This window comes from Populus trichocarpa, chromosome 18, assembly GCF_000002775.5.
Source record: "Populus trichocarpa isolate Nisqually-1 chromosome 18, P.trichocarpa_v4.1, whole genome shotgun sequence".
In the NCBI taxonomy this organism is placed as follows: Eukaryota; Viridiplantae; Streptophyta; class Magnoliopsida; order Malpighiales; family Salicaceae; genus Populus; species Populus trichocarpa.
Window position 1 is genome coordinate 5,730,440 of NC_037302.2, and position 23,384 is coordinate 5,753,823.

Sequence of the window (23,384 nt, forward strand, 5' to 3'; positions counted from 1 at the left end):
TTATTAAATTAACTAAGATTATTACACTATCTTTTTATAATATATTTTTTTTGTTAGGAAAAATTTAACCGTAGTGTCAATACTATAATCGTTCAAAATGAAGATACATGTTCCGATTCTAAACCCAGGAGGCTGCATCTGCAAGTAACCACCTTTAATTGGTGTATAAAAAATTGATTTCATGAGTTTGTTTATAACTGATCTACTAGGGATTCTTGTCCCTATTCATCATTCGTGTATAGTGTGTGGCTTATCTGTTGTCGCCAATCCAGCAAACATGGCTTATGGTCACAGGCCAAAAAAAATCCCAAATGGGCTGTCACCCCGCAGTTTTGAGCCTACTAACAAGTGCCCAATGAATGCTATGGAGTAAGGTTGTCAAAAATATTTTTTTGACACGACACAATATATAATATAAACTCGGATAGTAAACTTGAATCGTAAAATCACAAGAAAAATATTTTAACTAATTATATATTGACCATTTCAGTCAAGTAGTAAATAATAATATAACATAATTAAAATAAAAATAAAATAAACAATACAAATATCCAAACACCTTAAAATACATAATTCAAATAAAAATTTATACATGATTTAAATAACTTAAAAATACAAAAAAATAAAATAAAATTGAACAGCTATGTTTTATTGATAGAGTTTCAGAACATTTTCTAGAGGACAGGTCTTGAAACACGCTGCAGACGACTAGTGAGATGATACTACATTTTAAGTTATATCACCAACTTTTTTAAAAAAATTAACTGAGACCAATACAGTGAACTCGTGACAACGAGAACAAAAATGTACAAAATGACATCAATTTAATTTCATGCCACCTCACCTTCCACCTTTCTTCCACCTTTTTTATGTTAGTAACAAGTCTTAGAAATAATGTTCAAATATCCCACCAAGCAAGACATGTATTTCAAGTTCTCTCTGAGTCTTTGTCGTTTATCTTTGTAGTTGACAAATGGTTAGTCTAAAACACAATATTTATCTCTATATAAGTATTCCTATCTCTTATTTTACTCCTTTGATTCCTCACCATCTACCTGTCTTCCCATGGTTTCGATCCTCCGATCATGCCTTCCTGGCCTAAAATACAGTACAAGGTTTCTCATACCCAAAATCCTCTAATGCTGGTGTTAGTATGCTAAGATTGAAAATTTGAGATTTGAGCGACAGGAAAAGGGGAGACTGAAGAGTGGGGACTGTGTAGTGGAGTGTCAGGGGACTCAGATAGGAAGATAGTAAATTTTTTAACTTTTGCGAGTTAAAACTCGAAATAGGTCAAACTCAGTCAAAATCGGTCAAACTCATAAAATCGGTTCGATTTGACCGAGTTCGAGCGATTTCGAGTTTTAACCCGATTTGACACGTTATATACATGTTGACTCGTAAAATCGTAAGATTTTAAGAGTCAACTCGCGATTTTAACAACCTTGCTATGGGGTGACCATGGCTTATGCTAGGCGGCACTATTTGGGTTCAGAAATGCACAACATCTTAAAATGGTTAGGCAGGGCTTTGTACTTGCATCCGATATGTTTTCCAGAACATTAATTTTGCCCAAGCCATAACGGTAGGGAAAAGGGAGGAGTAAAAGGGCAGATAAATTTAAAAATCAAGAAATACAAGTCTAACAAAAAACTTCAATCTCAAATCCATTAAATCCCTCGCAGGTAAATATTCCAGTATAATAAATCAACACACTTCCATTCAGAAGTCTGATATTAGGAACACAGATATTTCATACAAGAGAAGCCACGTCTATCACCTCAAAACATAGTGTCAAACAACTTCAACGTCACACTTAGACCCAACTTCAACTTTAAACACCAGCAACTGCAAGAAATTCCAACTTCAAGTGGGTACATGCAAGCCTCCAAAGCTACCATCAAATTCCCATAGAAAGGACAAAAAAGATGAAAGAATCAAACCACGTACCTAGATGACTAAAGGCCCTGATCAATTAGATAATCACCAAGCCTTTCCACAATCATGTTGCATTGACCGGGAGTTAGAGGCTCATCATACACGCCAATTATCAGTGCCTGATTGGTCTTCTTGACAGTGACACCACCAGAACCCTTTTAAAAATAATGTCAAGTCAGTGGAAACACACAAAGGCAAAAGAGTTTGTATGCAAGAGCTTGATGCAATGCACCATGCAGCAAACATTTCTGCACCTGTGAAACACTAAGTTCTTTTCATCAAATTTTGTGTACAAAGCAACCAACCAATGCACATTCCACAATTAAGAACTAATTCAGTCACGAGTCACTCTGCTAGATACTTGCCAACCCCAAAACTATCATACATTTAAAGCCACCATCTTTTTTTTTCTTTTTTTAAATTCGAACAGCCTAGCTGCAAAGTGGGGAATACACAACAATATGAACTAGCAAATCACATTCACATTTCCATTCCATATCTAGGAATCACTCCCTAAATACTCCATTCCGTTTCCAACTTCAGAAAACACCAACCTATCCCATCTCTACATTGCGCAAACCTAATCTATTAATATTAATTGTCAACTAGACCTTTGGCAACTTACATGGAGCAAATCTAATTTAAAAGGAAAATAACTTAAAAACAATATATCACATAAAAGCTCCCAGCAACTAACATGGCAAGCAATAGATGGTAATATCTGGGTTTCAGAAGCATCAAATAATTGGTCAAGTCTGGAAAAAGCTTAATACTTTTGAAAATATCAAAATGATTTACCTGTTAAATATAACATTGACTGTAGACACAAATCAACAACAGGACAAGCTAACAAGTTAGGGCAATCATCAAGAGATTAGTTGTTGATCGTTAATGTTAGTTAAACAATTTTGAATTTCAAATATTTCATCTAATCACCATCACTTTCCCATGCATTGCATGCCTTTGGATATCTGATCCAAGAATTTGGGATGCTATTCGATGACGAAAGAAGGGTTTGAAATTCAAAATTGTCTAATTATTACAACAATTAACCACTAAATAACACCTACTAATCTCTTAACGGCACCCAACCAGGTAACAAGACCCTTTACAATATAATTAATAATTGTCAGTCAGTGCATGTCGCTATTTAAAATCCTCAAAATTAGCAATATCTCAATAAAAGAAACCGAATCATCACCTTCTTTCCTCGGATAACAGCTCCAGGTTCGCCTTGGATCACCATGTACTTGGTGCCACCAAGGAACAACCCAGTTGGTGCAAGAGATCCAGGTTCCTCAAAATCTTTCATGATCGCGCTCACTTCTTCTTGGGTGAACTGCATCAGAAGCACCGATGCGTGAATAAATTATTTTAACCTTTTAAATTGCAGCAACCAATCAAATTAAACCACGCATGCAAGGGGAAACAAACGACATGTCGGGAAAAAACCGTACCGATCTGGACCAGATCGGGGAAATTAAGAATTATAAGAAATGAAACCTGAGGGAAGGAGGCGCTTAGGGCCCAAACGCTGCCGTCGTGGCCGATGATGGCAGCGGAAGTGAGGGTATTACCCTCGATGTCACACATCAAGTGGTCATCAACGTACACCTGCCACGACATTTTGATTGATTGATTTGAGGCAGAGAGGAAGAGCTGTAGAAGTTTCTAGTAGCTATGGATTGAGGGAAGGGGCGAGGAGGAAGATATAATAAGCCTATGAGAGGAAGGACAGGCAGTGGGAGCTAAAGAAAGGAAGGTTGCGTTATAACTACGCCAACGCGTTTGTCCACCGTGGATTATTGCCTTATGCGGTTCTCACTCGTGGGCTCTTTTGTTATTAATTAACTAACCATGTACTTTAACAGCTAAGTGTTTCACTCTTCATAATCTCACATTTATTTGCTCATTCCATTGTTCATAGTCGTTTTTCTTCACTTAAATTTCTGTTTTTGGAAACATCTTTCCTTTCAATCCCATTTTTCTATGGTTTCATGCTCTATTATGTTTTCTCAATTTGTCTTTCCTTGTATATTTTTGTTAAATATTTTGGAGTTACACCCAATTTTATGAGGTTGAGTTCCTACTTATTTTAAATAACAAATGAAAAGGAAATATAAAGAATCAAGATTTTTTTATTATTATTAACATGGATATCCGGGCTAACTTGTGTGCAGCTCGATTAATCCTTAATGATAATATAAGCCTCCAGTGACTATCATATTAGTAACTACATGACTTGAACTTTAAACTATAGGGAAAACAAACTTATCGGTTTCAAACTTTTACCGCTGGACAATCTATTAAATGGTTAAAGGATCAAGATTTACATCAAGGGAAAAATAACAACCTTTGCTAGAAAAGGTATTCTAGTCCCTAAAGTTTAAATATTTATGACTACTTCTTATTTTATTTTTTTTAGGTTTTAAAATCTATTTATTTTACCTTTAGGTCCTTAAATCTTGAAAGAAAAAGAAAAATTATCAAAAAAAAATTAAAGAGAGAAAAAAACTCTCAAGAGATCAAATTCTAATGATCAATAGCCTTTTAATTTTTTTATTATTTCTTTTAAGTTGATAATATTGTAATTATTAAATCCCAAGTGAAGGTGACAAATTCTTGAATAACATTTAATTCTTTTTAGTCGACTAATTTTAGGATTTGATGTTTAGCTTATCAATTGTAATCGTAATTGATTGGGCAGTAAGGTCCCATATATAATCTCTTTCAAGGAAACTATTAGTTGAAAATTGTCACCATGTGATCATTTCAATAAAAAATAATAATTGTCTATTTTTATTTATTAAGGATACAACACATTTACTAGTTTGCTTCACCAGTATTTTGTGTATTTTGTTGGGTTAAATAATTCTCTTTTTAATATTTAGGTTTTTTCAACTTGTTTTTTTTTTTTTACATAATCCTATTTATAAATCGAAAAAATAATGCATGTATTTAATTAAATAAATGAAGAATAATTTGTGCCAATAAATATAGTTTTTTATTGTTAATGATAACTAAATACTAAACTGGAAAAATCAAGAAATTGATGTAAATTAAGATATTTGATCTTGTAATACGGATCATGTACCCGGTTGTGAATAATAACTTTGTTTATTAGAATTGAATCTTTACTTAAAAAATAATAATAGAAATAGATACACATGAGAGAGATTGAATAAAATCAGAGGAGATAAAAAAAAAATATTATATAACGTTGCACATATTAGAAAAAAAAGCTACTAGCATTTTATGTGAAAAACAAGTAAAAATTAAACGATATTTAATAACTTTGTTTCTTAGAACTAATATTTTATTTAATAACATGATAATAATAAAAAACACACAAAAAAAATTATTGAATAAAATTAAAGAAAAGAAATTTAAGTAGGGCTACACAGGAGAAATGTTTTCTAATATTAGAAAAACATTGAAACCTTATTCGTAAACTAAGTGAAAATTAAATCATATTCTATTTAAAAAAATCATAAAAAAATATTAAAGTTGACAGAAAAAACCTTAATAAAAACCCGACATTGAATAATAAAATTAAAAAAAAATAGACCACAAACTCAATGAAAAAAAAAGGTCCATGCACACAAGCCTGACCTGGGTGGCCTAACATATCTGGGCTTAAAAAAATCCCAGGTATATGGGCCTTCCAACCTAAGCTACGCACCTAAACATATTTTTTTATATATTTTTCTTTTTTAAACCCCTTCTTTTTTTTGAAAAAAAATAAGAAAGTTGTTCGACCCTTATTTTTTTGAAAAAAAATAATTAGCAGGTGAGGCGTCGCCTGCTATGGTAGATAATGCATTACCTGCTTCTCCCTTGAATTTGATCACTAGTGGTGGCTGGAAAATCAGATTTAGTGAAATTTTGACTTAGAAATCCATTTTCACCTAAAAACAACTGATAAACACCTCTAGAACCAAAACTAATTTAACAACAATAAAAAAACAAAACCAACATGGTTCAAAAATACAAAATCAAACAAGAGAAAAATTTATCTTTCGATTCCAATAAGTTTTTTTAGATAAAATTAAGACTCCAAATAACCACCATCAAACTCTCCTCGCTAAATGAAACCTATGGACATCATGAATAGAGAATTTCATCGCCGAAAAGTGACAAAACCAACCACTTTCTTTTTCCTTGCAATTTTCTTATAACTTTTGTCTCCTCTCTCTAGTTTAGGGACTTGAATGTTAAGAAAAATAACTTTTAGACAAAATGTAAATGTTTAGAAACTATGGGGACCATAAAAGAAGACAATGGAAACAATAAGGACTAAGAAAAGATTTCTCTTGAATTTTAGATTGGCCATTATTTTTCTCCTTATTTTATACTTTGGTCCTTTCTTTCAATTTTGTCCCTCTTTAACTATTTTTGATAAATTAATTATAAAAATTGTAAGAAAAATCTTTGGGTTCAAAATCAACCTTTCAGGGAGGCTGGAACAAGGTCGGAGAAGTTGCTAGATTCAACGGGAACACATGAAATGGACAAAAACAAGTGTAGTGTGTAGCCACGCGATACCAACATTGTCCTATGTGCCGCTTCTACTAGAGTATAGGAACCGAGTGGATCAAGAGCATCTTCACTTTTCTTTCCTTTCTATACCAACAATGAGACCAGTTGACGCATTAGGAGGGAGATCTGACCATAATAAGACTTCGGTTTCTCTCTTTATTCTCCCTTTCATTTCTCCCTCTCTACTATAAGTTTGGTTACAGTTGATCGGTGGTTGATATTGCGAGCGTTGTGACAGATTTGTGCTCGTAGTGGTAGTGTTGAAAGTTTTCATTTTGGCCCTATTTGAATTTCTATCTCTAGATTTCATTTTGATTTAGCCCTTGGATAGTCCGGTTTTAAACCTAATATCTTGCCTATTTTTCACTGTTATTAAACCCGACCCGGTGGCTGGACTGGTCCAGGTTTAATAAAAGACCGGCTGTGGCAATAGCCCGGCCAAACCCGGGCGACCCGGTGGGTCAACCCGGGACCCGGGCGAACCCAAACGAGACCCGGTTTTTTTTCTTCAAATGTGGGATTTGAAATCCATTAGTATATATACTATATGTTCCCAAGAAAAAAATCATGTTTTTTCAATGTGGTATAAAAAACCTTTTGGTTTAAATACTTTAACTTAAAAGGATAACATAGTATCTTTTCAATGTGGGATTTGAAGCCCTTTCATATATATACTCTATGTTCCCATGAAAAAAACCATGTTTTTCAATGTGGGATAAAAAACCTTTTGGTTTAAATATTTCAACTTAAAAGGATAACATAATATCTTTTCAATGTGGGATTTGAAACCCTTTCATATATATACTCTATATTCCCATGAAAAAAACCATGTTTTTTCAATGTGGGATTTGAAACCCATTAGTATATATACTCTATGTTCCCAAGAAAAAAATCATGTTTTTTCAATGTGGGATAAAAAATCTTTTGGTTTAAATACTTCAACTTAAAAAGATAACATATTATCTTTTCAATGTGAGATTTGAAACCCTTTCATATATATACTCTATGTTCCCATGAAAAAAGTTATGTTTTTTCAATGTGGGATTTGAAACCCATTAGTATATATACTATATGTTTCCAAGGAAAAGGTTATGTTTTTTCAATGTGGGATAAAAAACTTTTTTAGTTTAAATACTTTAACTTAAAAGCATAACATAATATCTTTTTAATGTGGGATAAAAAAAATTTAAAAATATTTTTTTAAACTTCATAATATGTATAATCTATATTTACATAGATTTTTTCATATGAAATATTAAAATTTTAATTTATTTTTAATTTTTCCGGGTTAATCCGGGTTGACCCGAGTTGATCCGGGTTGACCCATGAAACCCGGGACCCGGCCCCTTGGCCGGGTCAACCCCCGGGCCGGGTTTAATAACTATGCTATTTTTTAGTTTGGTCCTTGATTTCAAAAACTTATATATTTGTGGCAAAATTAACTTCCAATTTAGTTGTTCCTCTCAATTAAACCCCTAATTGACTTCTTATGTATTTGTGGCCAAATTAACTACAATGTTAATTACTTTAGACTAGAATGTTGTAGGTAACCTATAATGCAACCTTATACTTCTAGCTCATTCATTAATGGTTCTATTCAACTCGGAAACACCATTTTGTTGTGGTGTTTCTAGAATAGTATTCTCCATTTGAATGCCATTAATATCACATTACTCAAAGCCTCTATCAATATACTCACCTCCATTGTCTAACCTCAAACACTTTATCTTTAATCATATTTTAATCTCCATCATGACTCTTCATTTCTTGAATATATCAAACATATTAGATTTAGTTTTTAGAAAATTAACCTATGTCTCCTTGGTTGAATCATTAATAAAGGTTATATAGTACCTTAAGCCTTTGAGGGGAGGAACTGAGGAAGGACCCTGCAAGTCAATATGTACTAACTTTATTTTCTAAGGCTTCAAAACTTTGTCATTCTTTAAAAAACTAACATTTTCTAATTTTTTTTTAAATATAGCCAAATGATATGAGAGAGTATTGTGTCACCTTATTTCTTTCAGATAGTGCATAAACTTGGTGGGAGAAGGTGAGAGAAAACAAAAACAGTAGAAGTATTGGTTTGGGTAGATTTCAAGAAAAAATTTGAAAACATGTACTTTTTGAGATATCATCGGAAGGATAAGGAGCTAGAGTTCCTAGTATTAAGATAAGATGATATAACAGTCTTGGAATAAGAGAAGAGGTTCTAGGATCTTTCTATGTTTGCATCCGTTTATTTGCCTATTGAGCAACATCGGATAGAGAGATTTAGAGATGGGTTGAAATAGGAATTGCAGATGGGGTTGGTAGTATTGTAGTTCAAAACTATTAGGGATCTAGTAGAAGCTGCAATATCACTTGAAAAGGTGATGAATCAATGACAATCTAGGTTTGGAAAGAGAAAGGAGTTTACTTTTTCATTAGGGAAACCTAATCTCTCGAAGAAAAGAAAAGGGGCACAAAATGGCTAGTTCAAAAAGAGAGGAGGAAATTGAGAATTAGGAAGAAAAATGAGTGGGGCTTCTTAGGCATACCAAGATAGCAAAACCTAAGCTATATATGGGGATCATGCTAAAATCCTCAAAAAGCATCAAATAAATGAGCAACATATATCTATAAGTAAGATCTATTAATAAAATGTTGTCAAACATAAGTAGTATATATGCTTTGGCATATATGCATAAGCTTATAATCATCATACTACAATTCACAAATACTTAACAAATTAAAATAATAATTTAATGCATACATGCACTAGACCTTGTCGTCAGCATCATTTAATGGTGCGACAAATGTTTTCTCAAGCCATTTAAGACGTATGCTACCACCATTTAATTTAGTAAGAGGGGGTGACATTCCAAATGCACGATTACATAGTGTAACCTCATTACATACCCCTTAGATATGACTAGCCATTCATTGATGAGAAGTCCAAGTAGGATTGCCATGTTTTGCAATGTGGGTGTCATCTTCTCGTTCTTGATGCGGAATGTGTGTGTCTCATGTCATCATCACTCAATCAATATATGGATCAAGTCATAATCAAGCTTAATGTGCTCAAGACAACTAATGTATAAAAAACCGTATGGAACACAAATGGTTTAACCTTATCATGTAGTTTCATGAGCATATGTGTCTTCCAATACATCTTAATCTCATTCTGTAATACAACATGTCATATTCATAGGTAATTTAAAACATAAGTACATTGAGTGTAAAGTAATATAAGTGTTAATTGGATTTATTATTCATATTCCATACAAGTTAAATATGCTTATAAAGCTGACAAACACATTATTTTATTTATGTTTGTCCTACAACCACGAGACATAAGTATTAGTTGGCTCGATAGGCATGTACTATAATACCACATCTCCAACAAATGAGCCAAGCGTATCTGACAAGTCAACATCCAAAAATGAATAACCTTAATGAGAAGAATACCCATCACCTCGTGTGCACGACATCCTATATAAATGTACCTCTATAATATAATATGCGATAATTATAATATTAAAAAAACAAAAAATATAATAAATGAAACAAATTAAAAATAATGGGTATATAGCAATAACAAAGCATATTATAAATGTATTGACAAACATATGTTGGCGAGTAGAACATGTTTTTCTATTGTGACATGTCTCATTGCATATGCCACATTTGTAATGTGCATGCCCAATTTTAACAACTTCACTGACAAATCAATGCAAAAACTAATTGATCAAAATTCAACCTAATTCATGTTATTTTAATGCTTATTTATATGAAATCAACCCTAATTGCATAAATTCATAGTTAATTAACACAAATCAATCCAAATCCTCAATTTCAGCAATTTAGCCGACAAATCAACACAAAACATAATTGATCAGAATTCAACGTAATTCCTGTTATTTTCATGCTCAATTGCATGAAATAGCTAGTTTAACACAATTCAATCAAAATATCTAATTTTGGCAACTTACCTAAAAAATAAATGCAAAGCTTAATTGATCACAACTCAACGACATCAATCCTAATTACATAAATTCATGGCTAATTTAACATAATTCAATCAAACCTCAATTTCAAGCAAGCATATTTTTTTTTTAAAAAAAAGATAATTGTAAATACACCAAATTAATACAAATGTAGGTTGTTTACCTTGCTTTTTTCAATTGGGGAGTGGTTGTAGTCTAGTGCTCATGCCTTGGGGAGTGATGGCAGTGTTATGGGAAATGGTTTTGACACTAAAGATGGTGAATAAAGGCTTAAAGATGCATATAGTGATTTTTTAGTGTGTTTTAAGGTCGTGGGCTGCAGTTTCGACTGACTTTTTTTTAGTGAGAGAGACAATGTGAATGCGAGTTTTAAGAGAAAGAAGGGTTGTAACTATAGGGTGGAGGAGGAAGAAACCATGTTAAATTTAATGACTTGTTGCAATTCACAATTGTGACATTTAAGGATATCACAGTTCAGAATTGCAATATCATGAGTTGTTGCACTTCTGAATCGTGACATCTTTAAATGTCATAATTGTGAATCGTAACATGTACAAACTGTACTATCTTGTCAAAAAAATTTTAAATCGTGCCATTCCACCAATATTTTTAATATATTGTGCTATTTGTTTTTTTTTTAAAAAATCATCATTTCCACGCAATTGATAACAAGAAAGATATGATTAGGATTGATTTAAATACATAAAAGTACTTAAAATAGGACATATATACTTCAAAGAAATTCTCATAATCTAATTATATTACAGCTTGGGAAGGGCTCTTGAGGCCCATAAACATAGTTGATTTATCCAAATCCAACTAGAAGACCATATCGAGTAAGAAATTTAGATATTTATACCTTATTCATTAAGTTTCGAGTATCCATATAGATATTCATTGTCTATTTATTACTAAATATAAAATAAAATTATATTACACACACACTTAATGATAAAATTATAAATGTTATATGTAAATATTAGAGCTGAGCATTTTCAATTCAGTCCAGTTTTGGATCAAAATAAATAACCAAATCAAAATTATTTTTTTTTCAAGTTTTTGAACTAACCGAACCGAAAACAGGTTCAAACCGACCAGTTTCGGTTCAGTTTGGTTTTTTTCCCTTCCAAACTGGTTCAAACTGAAATTATTTCAATTGAGTTTTTTTTTGGGCTTTTTCATTGGCCATAATTTTAAGGGTTTCTGTTTTTGTCTTGTTTCTATTTTCTTAGCTATGCAAAAAAGGGACCAAAGCCAGATCATCTGGCCTAGATGTACCAAACGAGAGATTTGGATGGGGTTAAAAAGATTGAGTTCCTTAACACATCAGTCATGGCACAAGCTTTTGCATGTAGATGACTGCCTCATTTTTTTTATTGTCACAACATCTCTTCTTGTTGTGCTTGGAGTATTCCATTTAATAGTAATTGGCCCCATCAATTGTTAGGGTTGCAAACTTATCTTCTTCCCTATGGAAGGTTCAATAGCAAACAGGTTAGAGATAAGTGATGAGAGAACAACAATATTGCTACCAGTGAGTTGTGCAACCCGAAATTTGTCCTACTCATGTGACCGTTCAGTCAAGAAGGCAATTGCTTTTGATTAAAAGGACTGAGGAGCATGGAGCTTAACAATTGTGGAGCATAGAGGAAAATAGGAGAGAAGAGACGCAGAGAGCAAAGGGCGGACAATTGATTTTGTCTTAGAGAATACTGATTTAGGTTTAGGGTTAGAAAAAAATCATATTTATACCTTTTTTTTTCCAAGTGCTGGCCTGGTTGAACTGGTTCGATTCAGTTCAATCAGTTTCAGACGTTGGAAACTGAAACCAAACTAACATGAACTTTTTTGTGATTTTTTAATCAATTAATTTGGTTTTTTTTCTCGGTTTAGTTTTTTTGATTTATCAGTTGTTCGGGTTTTTTGCTCATCCCTAGTAAATATGAGTATTATGTTAATATTAAGATATGTATTTATTACACTGAATTTAAAAAATACAAATATTCTACATATATATTTGTATAACACAACTATATATCTTGTGTTAAGTTTAAGTCGGGTTTGATAAAATTCATATATTTTGTGTTAAGTTTAAGTTTAAGTCGGGTTTCAAGTCAGGTTTGATAAAATTCATATCCTTATCTATTACCCATCCAATAAAATAATTATCTAAAAAAACTCACTTATTTAAGTATATTAAGTCGTTAGAAATAAAATTATCATCCCTAAAGAAATCTTAAGATTTTATCCTTGCTATTTCTTTGTCATGTTATATATTCTTCAGCGGCCACTTGCCCGTGCAAACACTCTTTAATAACAAAAAAAGGTTTGCTTGAAAGGGTAGCTCTATGTTCTGTTTGTTTCTCATATGCAGCCTTGGTTTTAATTGATTTATATTTTCCCAAGATTTTAATCTATGAAAACTGCATTTAGCTATAGTTAAGTATCCGTCTTGTTTGGAAATTTTATGTTCAAGGGTGCCATGACAAAGAGTAAATTATCTATTAATTTAACAGTATATTCGACTTGGGAATTTGACTTGTCAATCCCCATCCCCATCCCCATCCCCAAGGGAGGGAGAGATGTTATTACTACTACATGCTTCAAATCGAAAGCTGTGCGAACAGTTCGCAAAAAGAGCGAGGCCCCATAAAGTTTTGCAACTATTGTTTCATATTCTTTGAAAATTGAAAGGAAAAAAAACAGGCATGGTCTAGCAGAAAGTGCATTGTTCGAAATGGAAATGGAAGATCTTAAAAGAAAAGAATATGGGCTCTATATTAACATAATAAACCAATGTTTTTTTGTTCACCAGAGCTTGGAGACAACATGGGCAATTAACTCATACAAGTCATACTGTGATCCGGTTCTTCACAAATTCATAGACCTTGCCAAAGGTTCTTCATGTTCTTCTCCAAAATCTCACACCATTGATTCCCCTGAAGTAGTAAAGCATCTTATAAAGACAATTCAACCCCTAAAGATGCCAGAGGGATCAACATTTTGAACGATCCAGGGATGCTCAAGCAGCTTATGTAATGGTAGTCGCTCAACAGAATCCTTGACAAGCATCTATTGATCAAAGAGAAAAAAAACAAAAACAAAAAAGAGAGAGAATAGTCACAAGCACGCTAGAAGCAAGGTGCATTTACTCTAAAACAGTTTCCTCCCAAAAGTGATAGCATAATATTATTTCCTGCACAGTTGATTAATTCTACTAGGAAGGTCTAATTAAGTAGTTGCACCCAACATGAACTACTACTACATATTTTACATGAGAGTTTCGTTTTCTACATATTATCACAGTTTTCAATTCTGCATACACATCATTTACTCTCAACAGTTTCCTCCCAAAAGCGGTAACATGATATTATTTCCTGCACAATTGATTAATTCTACTAGCAAGGTCTAATTAAGTAGTTGCACTCAACATGAACTACTAACTATATATTTTACATTTAACTTTCGCTTTCTGCATATATATCATCATAGTTTTCAATTCCGCAATCCACCCTTGTTTCCTCCAACCTCGTCTCCTATTTCTTTTGGGTTATCTAAGTTCTAATATTGAAATGCCAATTAAGTTTTATTATGGAAGATGCAACAACCATTGTCGCTTTCTGCATATATATCACAGTTTTCAACTTCGCAATCCACCCCTTGTTTCCACCAACCCCATCTCCTATTTCTTTTGGGTTATCTAAGTTTTAAAGTTGAAATGCCAATTAAGTTCTATTATGGAAGATGCACAACCATTGTCAGTTAAATGCAAGAAATGATTTTTCACCTGACTAATAAGGTCCTTTGCAGCAGAAGAGACAATTGGTTTAGGAGGGAACTTCAGATCCACTTGCACAATCCTGTTTATAAGGTAACGAGTAGTAGCAACTCAGAGAAAAAAAGAACATTACAGAAAAAATGATATAGAAATAAATTTAAAAGCAAAGAAGCAAGTGACTCTTAATGAGAAAAACAATTAGCAAGTTGAGCAATGTTAACCATGAGAATCATGCAGTATCCTTCGGTGCCTTTAAATTGGAAAAAAGAATTTATGTATTCTGAATGAAGCAAATTTGCAGTTTTCTTCATTATCTTTCATTTTTCTTATTCATGCTTACCTTTTGTATGTGTCTGAGTGTTCCTTGGCCTCAAACGGGGGGATGCCATATAAAAACTCATAGCATAAAACACCCAGGCTCCATATATCAACACTAGCATCATGCTCTACACTTTGCACTGCACCATTAACAGAATACAAGAACAGTTTTTTTGGGATGGAATCAGATAAAGTTATTGCTAGGGATGAGCTCTTTCAAGACTAATTAAAAATCATTTCCTTCACTCAGCCAAACAGTATTTGAAAGCCTTCACTGAAATCAAACCAGAAAATGGAATCTCCATTGGCTTAAATCCAGTGGCTTACATACATACCCATCTCTGGTGGGAGGTAGTCCAATGTACCACACATCGTACGCCTGCGGTTAAAAGTGTGCACTGACCAACCAAAGTCTGCAATCTTGAGCTCACCCTGATAACAGAAGTCAATGTTGGCTTTATTTATGAGCACATGAAATTTAATCAATCATCTAAAACATATTGGAAATTCTATTCAAGGATAATTGTTATTACCTGTGCACCAATTAACAGGTTCTCTGGCTTGATGTCTCTGTGTATCACATGCTTGCTGTGACAATAAATCAGTGCCCTGGCTAATGACGCAACATACTGCCACATTTACCACATCCACACCAACATAACTTCTAATCAGTAATCACATAATCAACATACTGGACAAAGAAAAATCTAATTTTGAATAAAAAAAATGCTTGATTGGCAATTAAATGAAAAGAGGAACTTGAAAGAAAAATGAACTGAAGCAACATACTGGCAAAAGGATATTAGTGATAGCACAAGTAAACTGAAGATAAATGAAAGAGATGACACAAAAGTAACTCACAGTAGCAGCACGTCTTTCGCTAAAGTATTTACACCTCTGCAATTCTTTGTAGAGTTCACCTTTGGCTGCATATTCTAATATCAAATAAACTCGTTTCTGCCATAATTTCAGTTTGAAAAAACACAAATCAGTCAAGTTTACCAAGCACTTTCAAAAATACATACAAGGATCCTAAGAGCACACCTGATCATAAAAGTAACCGTAAAGGCGCAATATATTGGGATGTCTAAGATGACTCTGAATTTCAACTTCGCGACGGAGCTGATGTTCAACCTGTGACTGTTGCAACTGACTCTTAAACAGAACCTTCAAAGCCACAATATGATTGCTCTGATCCAGCAAACATGAAAAAAGATCAATATGATTATACAGCAACCACTTGTAATACAATTCCCAAAAACAAAATCCTTTTAATTTCCTCAGTTTCTAAGCTAACCCAGAAATTGAAAAACCCAAAACGAAAAATTCATTTTAACATAAGAAAACCCAAATAAATTCACAAAAATAAGTCCAATTCATGATCAAGAAGCACGAATTTCAACAATAAATAAAGGGTTTGATCCCTGAAAATCAAAACTCACCCTTTTTTCTCTGGCTAAGTAAACATGACCAAACTTTCCACGCCCAAGTGGCTTTCCCATATCAAAATCGTTAAGCGTCCATCTCTTCTTCTCTGCCCCTGATACATCTGTTCTCGCCTGTACCAAAGTTTAAGAAAAACCCACAATTAAAAATCCTAATTCTATCTTTGATCCATAAAAAGAATCAAAGAAACAAACCAAGAAGAGCACCGATCCCTTTACGCGATAAGAAAACAAATACCCTAGATTTTGAAGTCAAGGTAAACTCTTTACAAGAAATTCCCTTCTCTCCCTTTACGCGATAAGAGAACAAAAACCCTAGATTTTGAAATCAAGGTAAACTCTTTACAAGAAATTACCTTCTCTTGGGGCTGGGCCTCCGCAGCAATCGCCATTGGAAATAGATTTTTAGAGAGAGAAGTGTTTTTCAGAGAGAGATTTTCCGAGAGACATTAACAAAAATGAGGGTTCTGCACTTTTATTTCCAACGGTCGAATTTAGTACGGAGACCAATCCCTCTCCTTTTCCTTTTTTTTTGGTTTTCAAATTATTTTGTCCTTTTGTGAGGTTTATTATTATTATTATTACATAGAGGAGCGCTGGCAGATGGCTGGCCAACTTGGGATCTGGAAAAGATAGTCTAATGTTCAGGGTCGATCACGTGATTGAGATTTTTTTTTTGAAAAAAAAACGTGAGATATAGCACTAAAAAATATTTGGTTTGATCGACTGCAAAGGGGAAAACGACACTGTTTCGGGGAATCTTTTGAAAAGAGCCATCTCAATAATACTAAGGAATACTCTAAAAGCCGTGAGAAAACTACTGTAGCTTTTTTATGCCTTTCACTTTTCTATTTTTAATATTATATTATATTATATACTAAAAATTAAATGAAACGCGAAATTTTTTTTTAATTTTTTTGTTTGATCCATGGTTTGATGGGTTAATCTGATTTGATGAGTTAACCAGGATTTTTTTTCTTTTTAATTAATTTTTTCATTTTGTTTAGTTTGTTAATGTTAAATTTATTTATATTTAATTATCAGACTTTTATGACAGGTATCCCGGACTTGACGGGTTAACTTGGTTTGACGGGTTAACCCAGTTAATTTTGGGTAAACCCGTCAATTGTTTTTTTCTATTTAGTTATCAAACTTTCATGACGTGAATTCCAGGTTTTGACGGGTTAACCTGGTTTGAAGGGTTAACCCAGTTAATTCATTTTTTTTTCTTTTTCTTTATTAGTTTTTTTCTTCCTACTGGTTTTTTTTCCTTTGTTTTTTTTCTTTTTAATTAATCTATTTAATTATCACACTTTTATGACACAACCTTATAGTCAGACTCACATCCAATGCTCTAGGGTCCGGTGTTGCAGCCAGACTCACTTAAACTTAAGTCATGTAAGTTTAATGTTATTATTAATATTATAAATAGTATTCTTGGGTCAAGCGTTGCAGCTAGACCCAAGGCTTTTGGGTATATCTTTGCAGAAAGACCTAACACTCTTAGATCTTAGCATTTTTTGATATTTTTATGCAAGAAAAAAAAAATTAACCCGTGGCGTATGCCTTTGTTTTTTTTTTCTTTTTCTTTTTAAGCCTTTTACTTTGAATAACACGGTGCAATCCATAGTGAAAAAGCTTATGCCTTTAGTTTATTTTTTTTGTCTATAGTTTCTTAATATTAAATTTTTTTTGTTTAATTATCAGGCTTTCATGACACGGATCCCAGGTTTGATGGTTTAACCCAGTTGATTCAGATTTTTCTTTTTCTTTTTCTTCATTAGTTTTTTCCTTCCTGTAGGTATTTTTCTCTTTGCTTTTTCCTTTTTAATTAATCTTTTTTTAAAAAAAATTAGTTCATTAATATTAAATCTTTTTTCTATTTAGTTATCACACTTTCATGACATGAATCCTAGGTTTGACGGGTTAACCTGATTTGGCGAGTTAACCCAATTGATTCAATTTTTTTTCTTTTTTCTCATTATTTTTTTTTCTATTGGTTTTTTTTCTTTGTTTTTTTCTTTTTAATTAATCTATTTAATTATCACACTTTTATGACACGACCTTGCAGCCAGACCTATATCCAATGCTATTGGGTCTGGTATTGCAGTCAAACCCACTTAAACTTGGGTCATGCAAGTTTAATCTTATTATTAATATTATAAATATTACTCTTAGGTCAGACGTTGTAGCCAAACTCAAGACTCTTGGGTATAGCTTTGTAGAAAGACCTAACACTTTTAAATCTTAATTTTTTTTATATTTTTTATGCAAAACAAATTGACCCGCGACATCGCGCGGGTCATGTAACTAGTAACTACTGAGGTGAGTTTGAAAGTTTCTAACCTGTTATTTTGTGCTTGGATCAATTCCAAGATAATCGAGCAGCAGTCTTTTGTACACCTCAACTTTTATTATATTTGAAAATGTGGTTGTGGTTCAAAATATTTTTCGCTTAGAAATGTATCAAAATGATAATTTTTTTTATTTTTTAAAAAATCATTTTTGAAATCAGCACATCAAAACGATTTGAAAACATAAAAAAAAAATAATTTTTAGCAAAAACATTTTTTTTGAATTTTTTGGAAATGCGGGTTGGCTGACGTTTCCAAACGAGGCCTTTGTAGTTTTTAGTTTGAATGTTTTTTTTATTATGTACTAAATAACGAGGCCTTTGTAGTTTTTAGTTCAAATGTTTTTACTATGTACTAAATATGTCATTAGGTTTTAGGTTGTGGTTGTTTTGGGTTTTAGGCTATGGTTGTTTTAGTTTATGTGGTTAAGGTTGAGATTGTGCATAAAATTCAACCATAAAAGCTAGTTTTTTTTTTTTTTTAGCTTTTTGGATGGACTCTATACATAAAACTTAACCTCAACTTCTAAAATAAACACACTCATATAATATGTGAAATTTAATAGCTTGTCCTATGATATATAAAATGATAAACAACTTGATCAATTAAATTAAGAATTCAATTGTTGTTAAAATGTAATGGGTCTCAAGAGACAATTGTTATGAAGTGTTGAAATTAAAATATCATTATCTATTTGTAAATTATGTTGGCAAAATTAATACGAGTCTCACAAGGCTTACTTGCAACTACATTAAATCAATTGATCACACAATTTCTTCTCTTTTTAAATAAATACAAAGTCTTACCAAAATCAAAACTCAATATGCAAAACCTAATATTACTATAAATACCACTGCAAAACCAAACCAACATAGAAAAACAACATAATAATCATGCAATCTCTATTAAATTCATCACCGTCCACCGTCCACCCTCTACTCTCTTTCTCTAGAATACCTTGAATCTTAAAGAGCACACGAGGTAAGTTTTTGAACTAGCCTTTAATTTATATTTATAAATGTTTGATTTTCTTTCTAAAATTCGATTTTGTTGATTCAACACACATATCTAAATTGGAACGGAAACACTCGATTGATGTGGGTGTTTATGTTATATATGCTTATTACAGAGGCTCAATTGTAATTACCTTTTATGACGTTGATTTTAAGATCAAAGGTGGTGATAAAATTGCGTAATTGATTTTTGAGAAGATTGTGAATCTTGATATTATGGAAGTCAAGGATTTGGATACAATTATGAGAGGTGTTGGATAGTTTAGATCTACTACTGTTTAAGCTCTTTTTTTTCTTAAATGTCCACGTTTCTTGCTATATTTTTCTTAAAAGTTCGTGTTTTTTGGTGGGTAATTCGGCAAACCATATGGTGGGCTTAGTAGTAAAAGTCTTAGGATTATTGTTTTATTAGTGTTTCCATGTATAGAGTAATATCTTTCCCATAGATTATCTTAAATCTCCTTTGATTAAGGTTCAGTGTGTTTTTCCAATTATATTTGATAAATTTCATCTACCACATCATTCATAGATTAAATCAATAAACCCTATATACATATAAAGTCACATAAAATATATATATTCTCAGGTGGAAAGGCATTATTTTTATCTTTTATATATTGTATTTATCGATCCATTTTATGGATGTTGGGATAAACATAATTAACTTAATAATTTCTCTTGAAAAATATACAACTTTAACATTAAAAAAAAAACCAATAGTGCTCATGAAAACACTATGCATTTTAATAATTTCCTCTGTTTTTTTTTCTTTTTGGTCCTTAAAGGGTTTTCCAATGTGGTCATAAATATTTTTTTCAATTTCATTCTTAAATAGTGCTACTAGAGTTTAGGGTAGATAATTTTTCTTAATAGCTTCCTATGGGGTTCTCGCGACCTCAAAAAAATGTTTTGATGTTATATTGATATTCGATTTGGCAAAATAGAATTTAAATTTATTATTAAAAAATTAGAACTTCGGGGGATAAAATTAGCAATGAAACAAAAAACATGATGTTTTTATTTTACTTTACATGAAGCGCGTATTTAAAGAAATTAGTCCTCAAAAACTTTTTTTTCATTTTGGTTCGTAAAGTTCGGGGATTTTATTTTTTGTTCTAAAACTTCAATTTGTTCAAGCTTTAGTCCATAAGTTTGAGAGAAGAAAGAGAATGTCATTGAAAAACAATGAAGGAGAGAGAAAATGGTTGCTTGGCCTTTATCCTATAACAAAAAAAGTCGATCATAGTGTTAATAGATTTCATTTGATGAGGGGAGATTAAGGTGTTTTTTAACCTTTTTCTTGCTAGAAAAGATAGATTGAGACTCAGAGTTTTTGTTTTTTTTTTATTTGGGGTATTTTTTGGGTTTTTTTGAATGATTAAAGATTAGTTTGAGATTAGATATACTTTTGCTGAGGTTTGTGAGATGTTGTTTAGGTGTTACCAAGGGAAATTGTAAACTCTCGTGTAAACATAAGACTGAAACTAGTAAGACCTTGATGAGATGGAAACTTAGATAAGAAAGAATAGATAAAGAATGATAATAACAATAATTATGATTTATAATAGAGGGGATGACCTTCATAAAATGAATTTTAGTTTAGACTTCACAACGACGACAAAATTGGTAATGCATTTCGATTGAAAAAATAATAAGAAAAATTATAAAATATTTATAAGGAATAAGTGAGGTAATAAATAATAAATTATAAGAAAGGATAGTGCAATGAAAAGGTAGGATTGAAGGTGCAAGCAACAGTTAAAAATCAGTCAAGTTGCCTTGAAACAATAATAAGCTTGATAAATAAATAAATAAAGGTGAAAAATTTAAAATAAATATATTTCATAATAATAAAATGACCTTGAGGGTTTAAATGGATAATTAATATGATTTATATAAGGATTGAATAAGAAAATTTGGATTATTGACGAAAAATCATGAACTGACCAATTTTACGCTAAAGAGCAGAGTTCTCAATCCAACCATCAGATCGAGGTACAATTTTATATGAAGTCTATTAATATGTTTTCCTACCTTGGTTTAAAATCTCAGCTCAATCGGAGTTTAGTAAGGACTAGCATGTAAGAAGAAAATCGGATAGTTTACGTAACAAATAAAAGACATAAAGGTATAAATGAGAGATAAAATTGTAGTTTATGAAAAAATTGCCTTTAAAACAGTAAACAGGCCAACCAGTCCTTATGAAAAAAAACACCTTACAAGGCAGTTCCGGTCAATTACTCTCTCTTACATCGTTGGATCACATCTATTGTTCGATATATGATGCATCTGGATGTGTTCTTCATTCTGGATGGTGGAGATGGGAAACAAACTCTCCAGCAAGGTTTTGTGCATGTTGAAAAGTAGCTCTCCAATTTTCAAGTTAGCTCGGTTTTATTCCAATCTAGGGAGATTTAACCATTGGATCATTTTGAGTTTGAGATATATTGTGCAAGTCTCCAAGGTCTATATTCTGACCATTGGGTTTGAAAATATCATCTAAGGTAGATGACTTATTGGTTTTTGAGTTTATAGCTAGTTTCGGCAAAATTTAAGAAACTTGATTAAATACATTTTTTTATGAAATTGGAATTGTGTGGGTGTTATCGTTTATGGAAGATGTAATGGTGAAATGTGTTCTTGTTATGAATATTGTTATGGATGAATTGTGTATTCTTTGTACGAAAGGAAAAATGATTATGGTGTAAGAATAGAAAAGAACATTGTTATATAAGCATGTTGAATGAATAAAAGACTAACTTGTTGGTTGTGTGGATGTGAATGGAGTGGAACCATGAAGAAATTGGAATGAAAAAGATTTGGAAAATGAAACATATTTAAGGCTGGCCATAAGAATATTTTTGGCAAATTGATTAGTTAATGAAAATTATCATAGATTGTAACTAGTAAGGTGAAATTATTGTTGTGATAATGATGTAAGAACATTAATTGTTAAGATTTGTTGCATATGTTTAATTTCACAAGGAGAAAATGAAAAATGAATGGTTCATTGTTTTGTTAATAAAGCTAAACAAGGATGTTAATACTTAATATATGTAGTGTGCAAAACAAAAATAGAAGGAATTTCAAGGGGATAAGTTTCCCTATTTTGGCCGAATCTTGCTATGTTGTAGAGGTAGAGAAATTATTTAAATGTTTGTTTTAGAATTGGTTTAAATTTGTGATTTAATGATGTCAAATGACTCTGGATAATTTTGTTTATGCATGAAAATAAGTTGGAAGTTGAAAATGATTTTAAAGTGATGAAACCTTTCAAGCATGCGATCTTAGTGATGCACCCCATTGAATTTAATAACCTTTTATCTTTGAAACTATTCTTTGTTTAATCACGAGACAACCATGCGGATGGAACTCTTTTTGTATCAATTAAAAAAATTATTTAATGAAATAAAAATTAGGGCAAATGTGTTGGACTGAAAAGTAAAGACTAACATTGTTTTTTTCAAGCTAAATAAGCTATGATTTCATAAAAAAAAAAAAGAAGAAGAAGAAGAAGAAGAAGAGAGATTTCAATGGTATTCAATAAAGACTAACATTATTGTTGTCAATCTGTTTGAATTGATCAAAGTATAAATGCATGGAGAGAGAGGGAGAGAGAAAGAGAGAGGAAAAAAGTTTGGCAAGTGTGTGGGCCTACATGCCAAGCCTCTTAATATTTTTTTTATATTAAATTATGGACAACGCATTGTTTGATATTTATTTTTTAAAAAAATATGGCGAACGTCATGTTATCTGTTGGCTTAGTTTTCGATGACCAAAAGGTCACTAGAAAATTAGATCATGAGGACTTTATGCTTAAAAATTTGATTTTTAACTAATTTTTTACCCAAAACACTTAGAAAAGAAAAACTCCAGAGACCTTGATAAACCCTTTTATGACCTTAAATAACCCTAAAATCAGTCCAGAAACACCAAATCAACTCAAGCTCATATCTATCATCTTAAGGAAAAGTAATGTTAAAGAACATCTTAGTGGACATCTCATCATT

The 23,384-nt window shown here is 32.0% G+C and overlaps 2 protein-coding genes across 2 annotated transcripts; both read right to left on the reverse strand.

Annotated features, from left to right (window-relative positions):
- Positions 1 to 1,643: 1,643 nt before the first annotated feature.
- On the reverse strand, positions 1,644 to 3,792 carry LOC7476637 (profilin-6). The gene is made up of 4 exons (XM_006371807.3): positions 3,442 to 3,792; positions 3,140 to 3,277; positions 1,951 to 2,093; positions 1,644 to 1,848 (listed from the first exon to the last, which is right to left on the reverse strand). The coding sequence occupies exons 1-3, from the start codon at positions 3,562 to 3,564 to the stop codon at positions 1,959 to 1,961; spliced, it is 396 nt and encodes a 131-aa protein (XP_006371869.1). The 5' UTR covers positions 3,565 to 3,792; the 3' UTR covers positions 1,644 to 1,848; positions 1,951 to 1,958.
- A 9,427-nt stretch (positions 3,793 to 13,219) lies between these two features.
- LOC7463732 (serine/threonine-protein kinase Aurora-2) lies at positions 13,220 to 16,522 on the reverse strand. Its single transcript, XM_002324124.4, has 9 exons — positions 16,364 to 16,522; positions 16,005 to 16,121; positions 15,607 to 15,753; positions 15,424 to 15,519; positions 15,096 to 15,191; positions 14,898 to 14,994; positions 14,585 to 14,702; positions 14,254 to 14,326; positions 13,220 to 13,538 (listed from the first exon to the last, which is right to left on the reverse strand). The coding sequence occupies exons 1-9, from the start codon at positions 16,397 to 16,399 to the stop codon at positions 13,437 to 13,439; spliced, it is 882 nt and encodes a 293-aa protein (XP_002324160.4). The 5' UTR covers positions 16,400 to 16,522; the 3' UTR covers positions 13,220 to 13,436.
- Between the last annotated feature and the right edge of the window lie 6,862 nt (positions 16,523 to 23,384).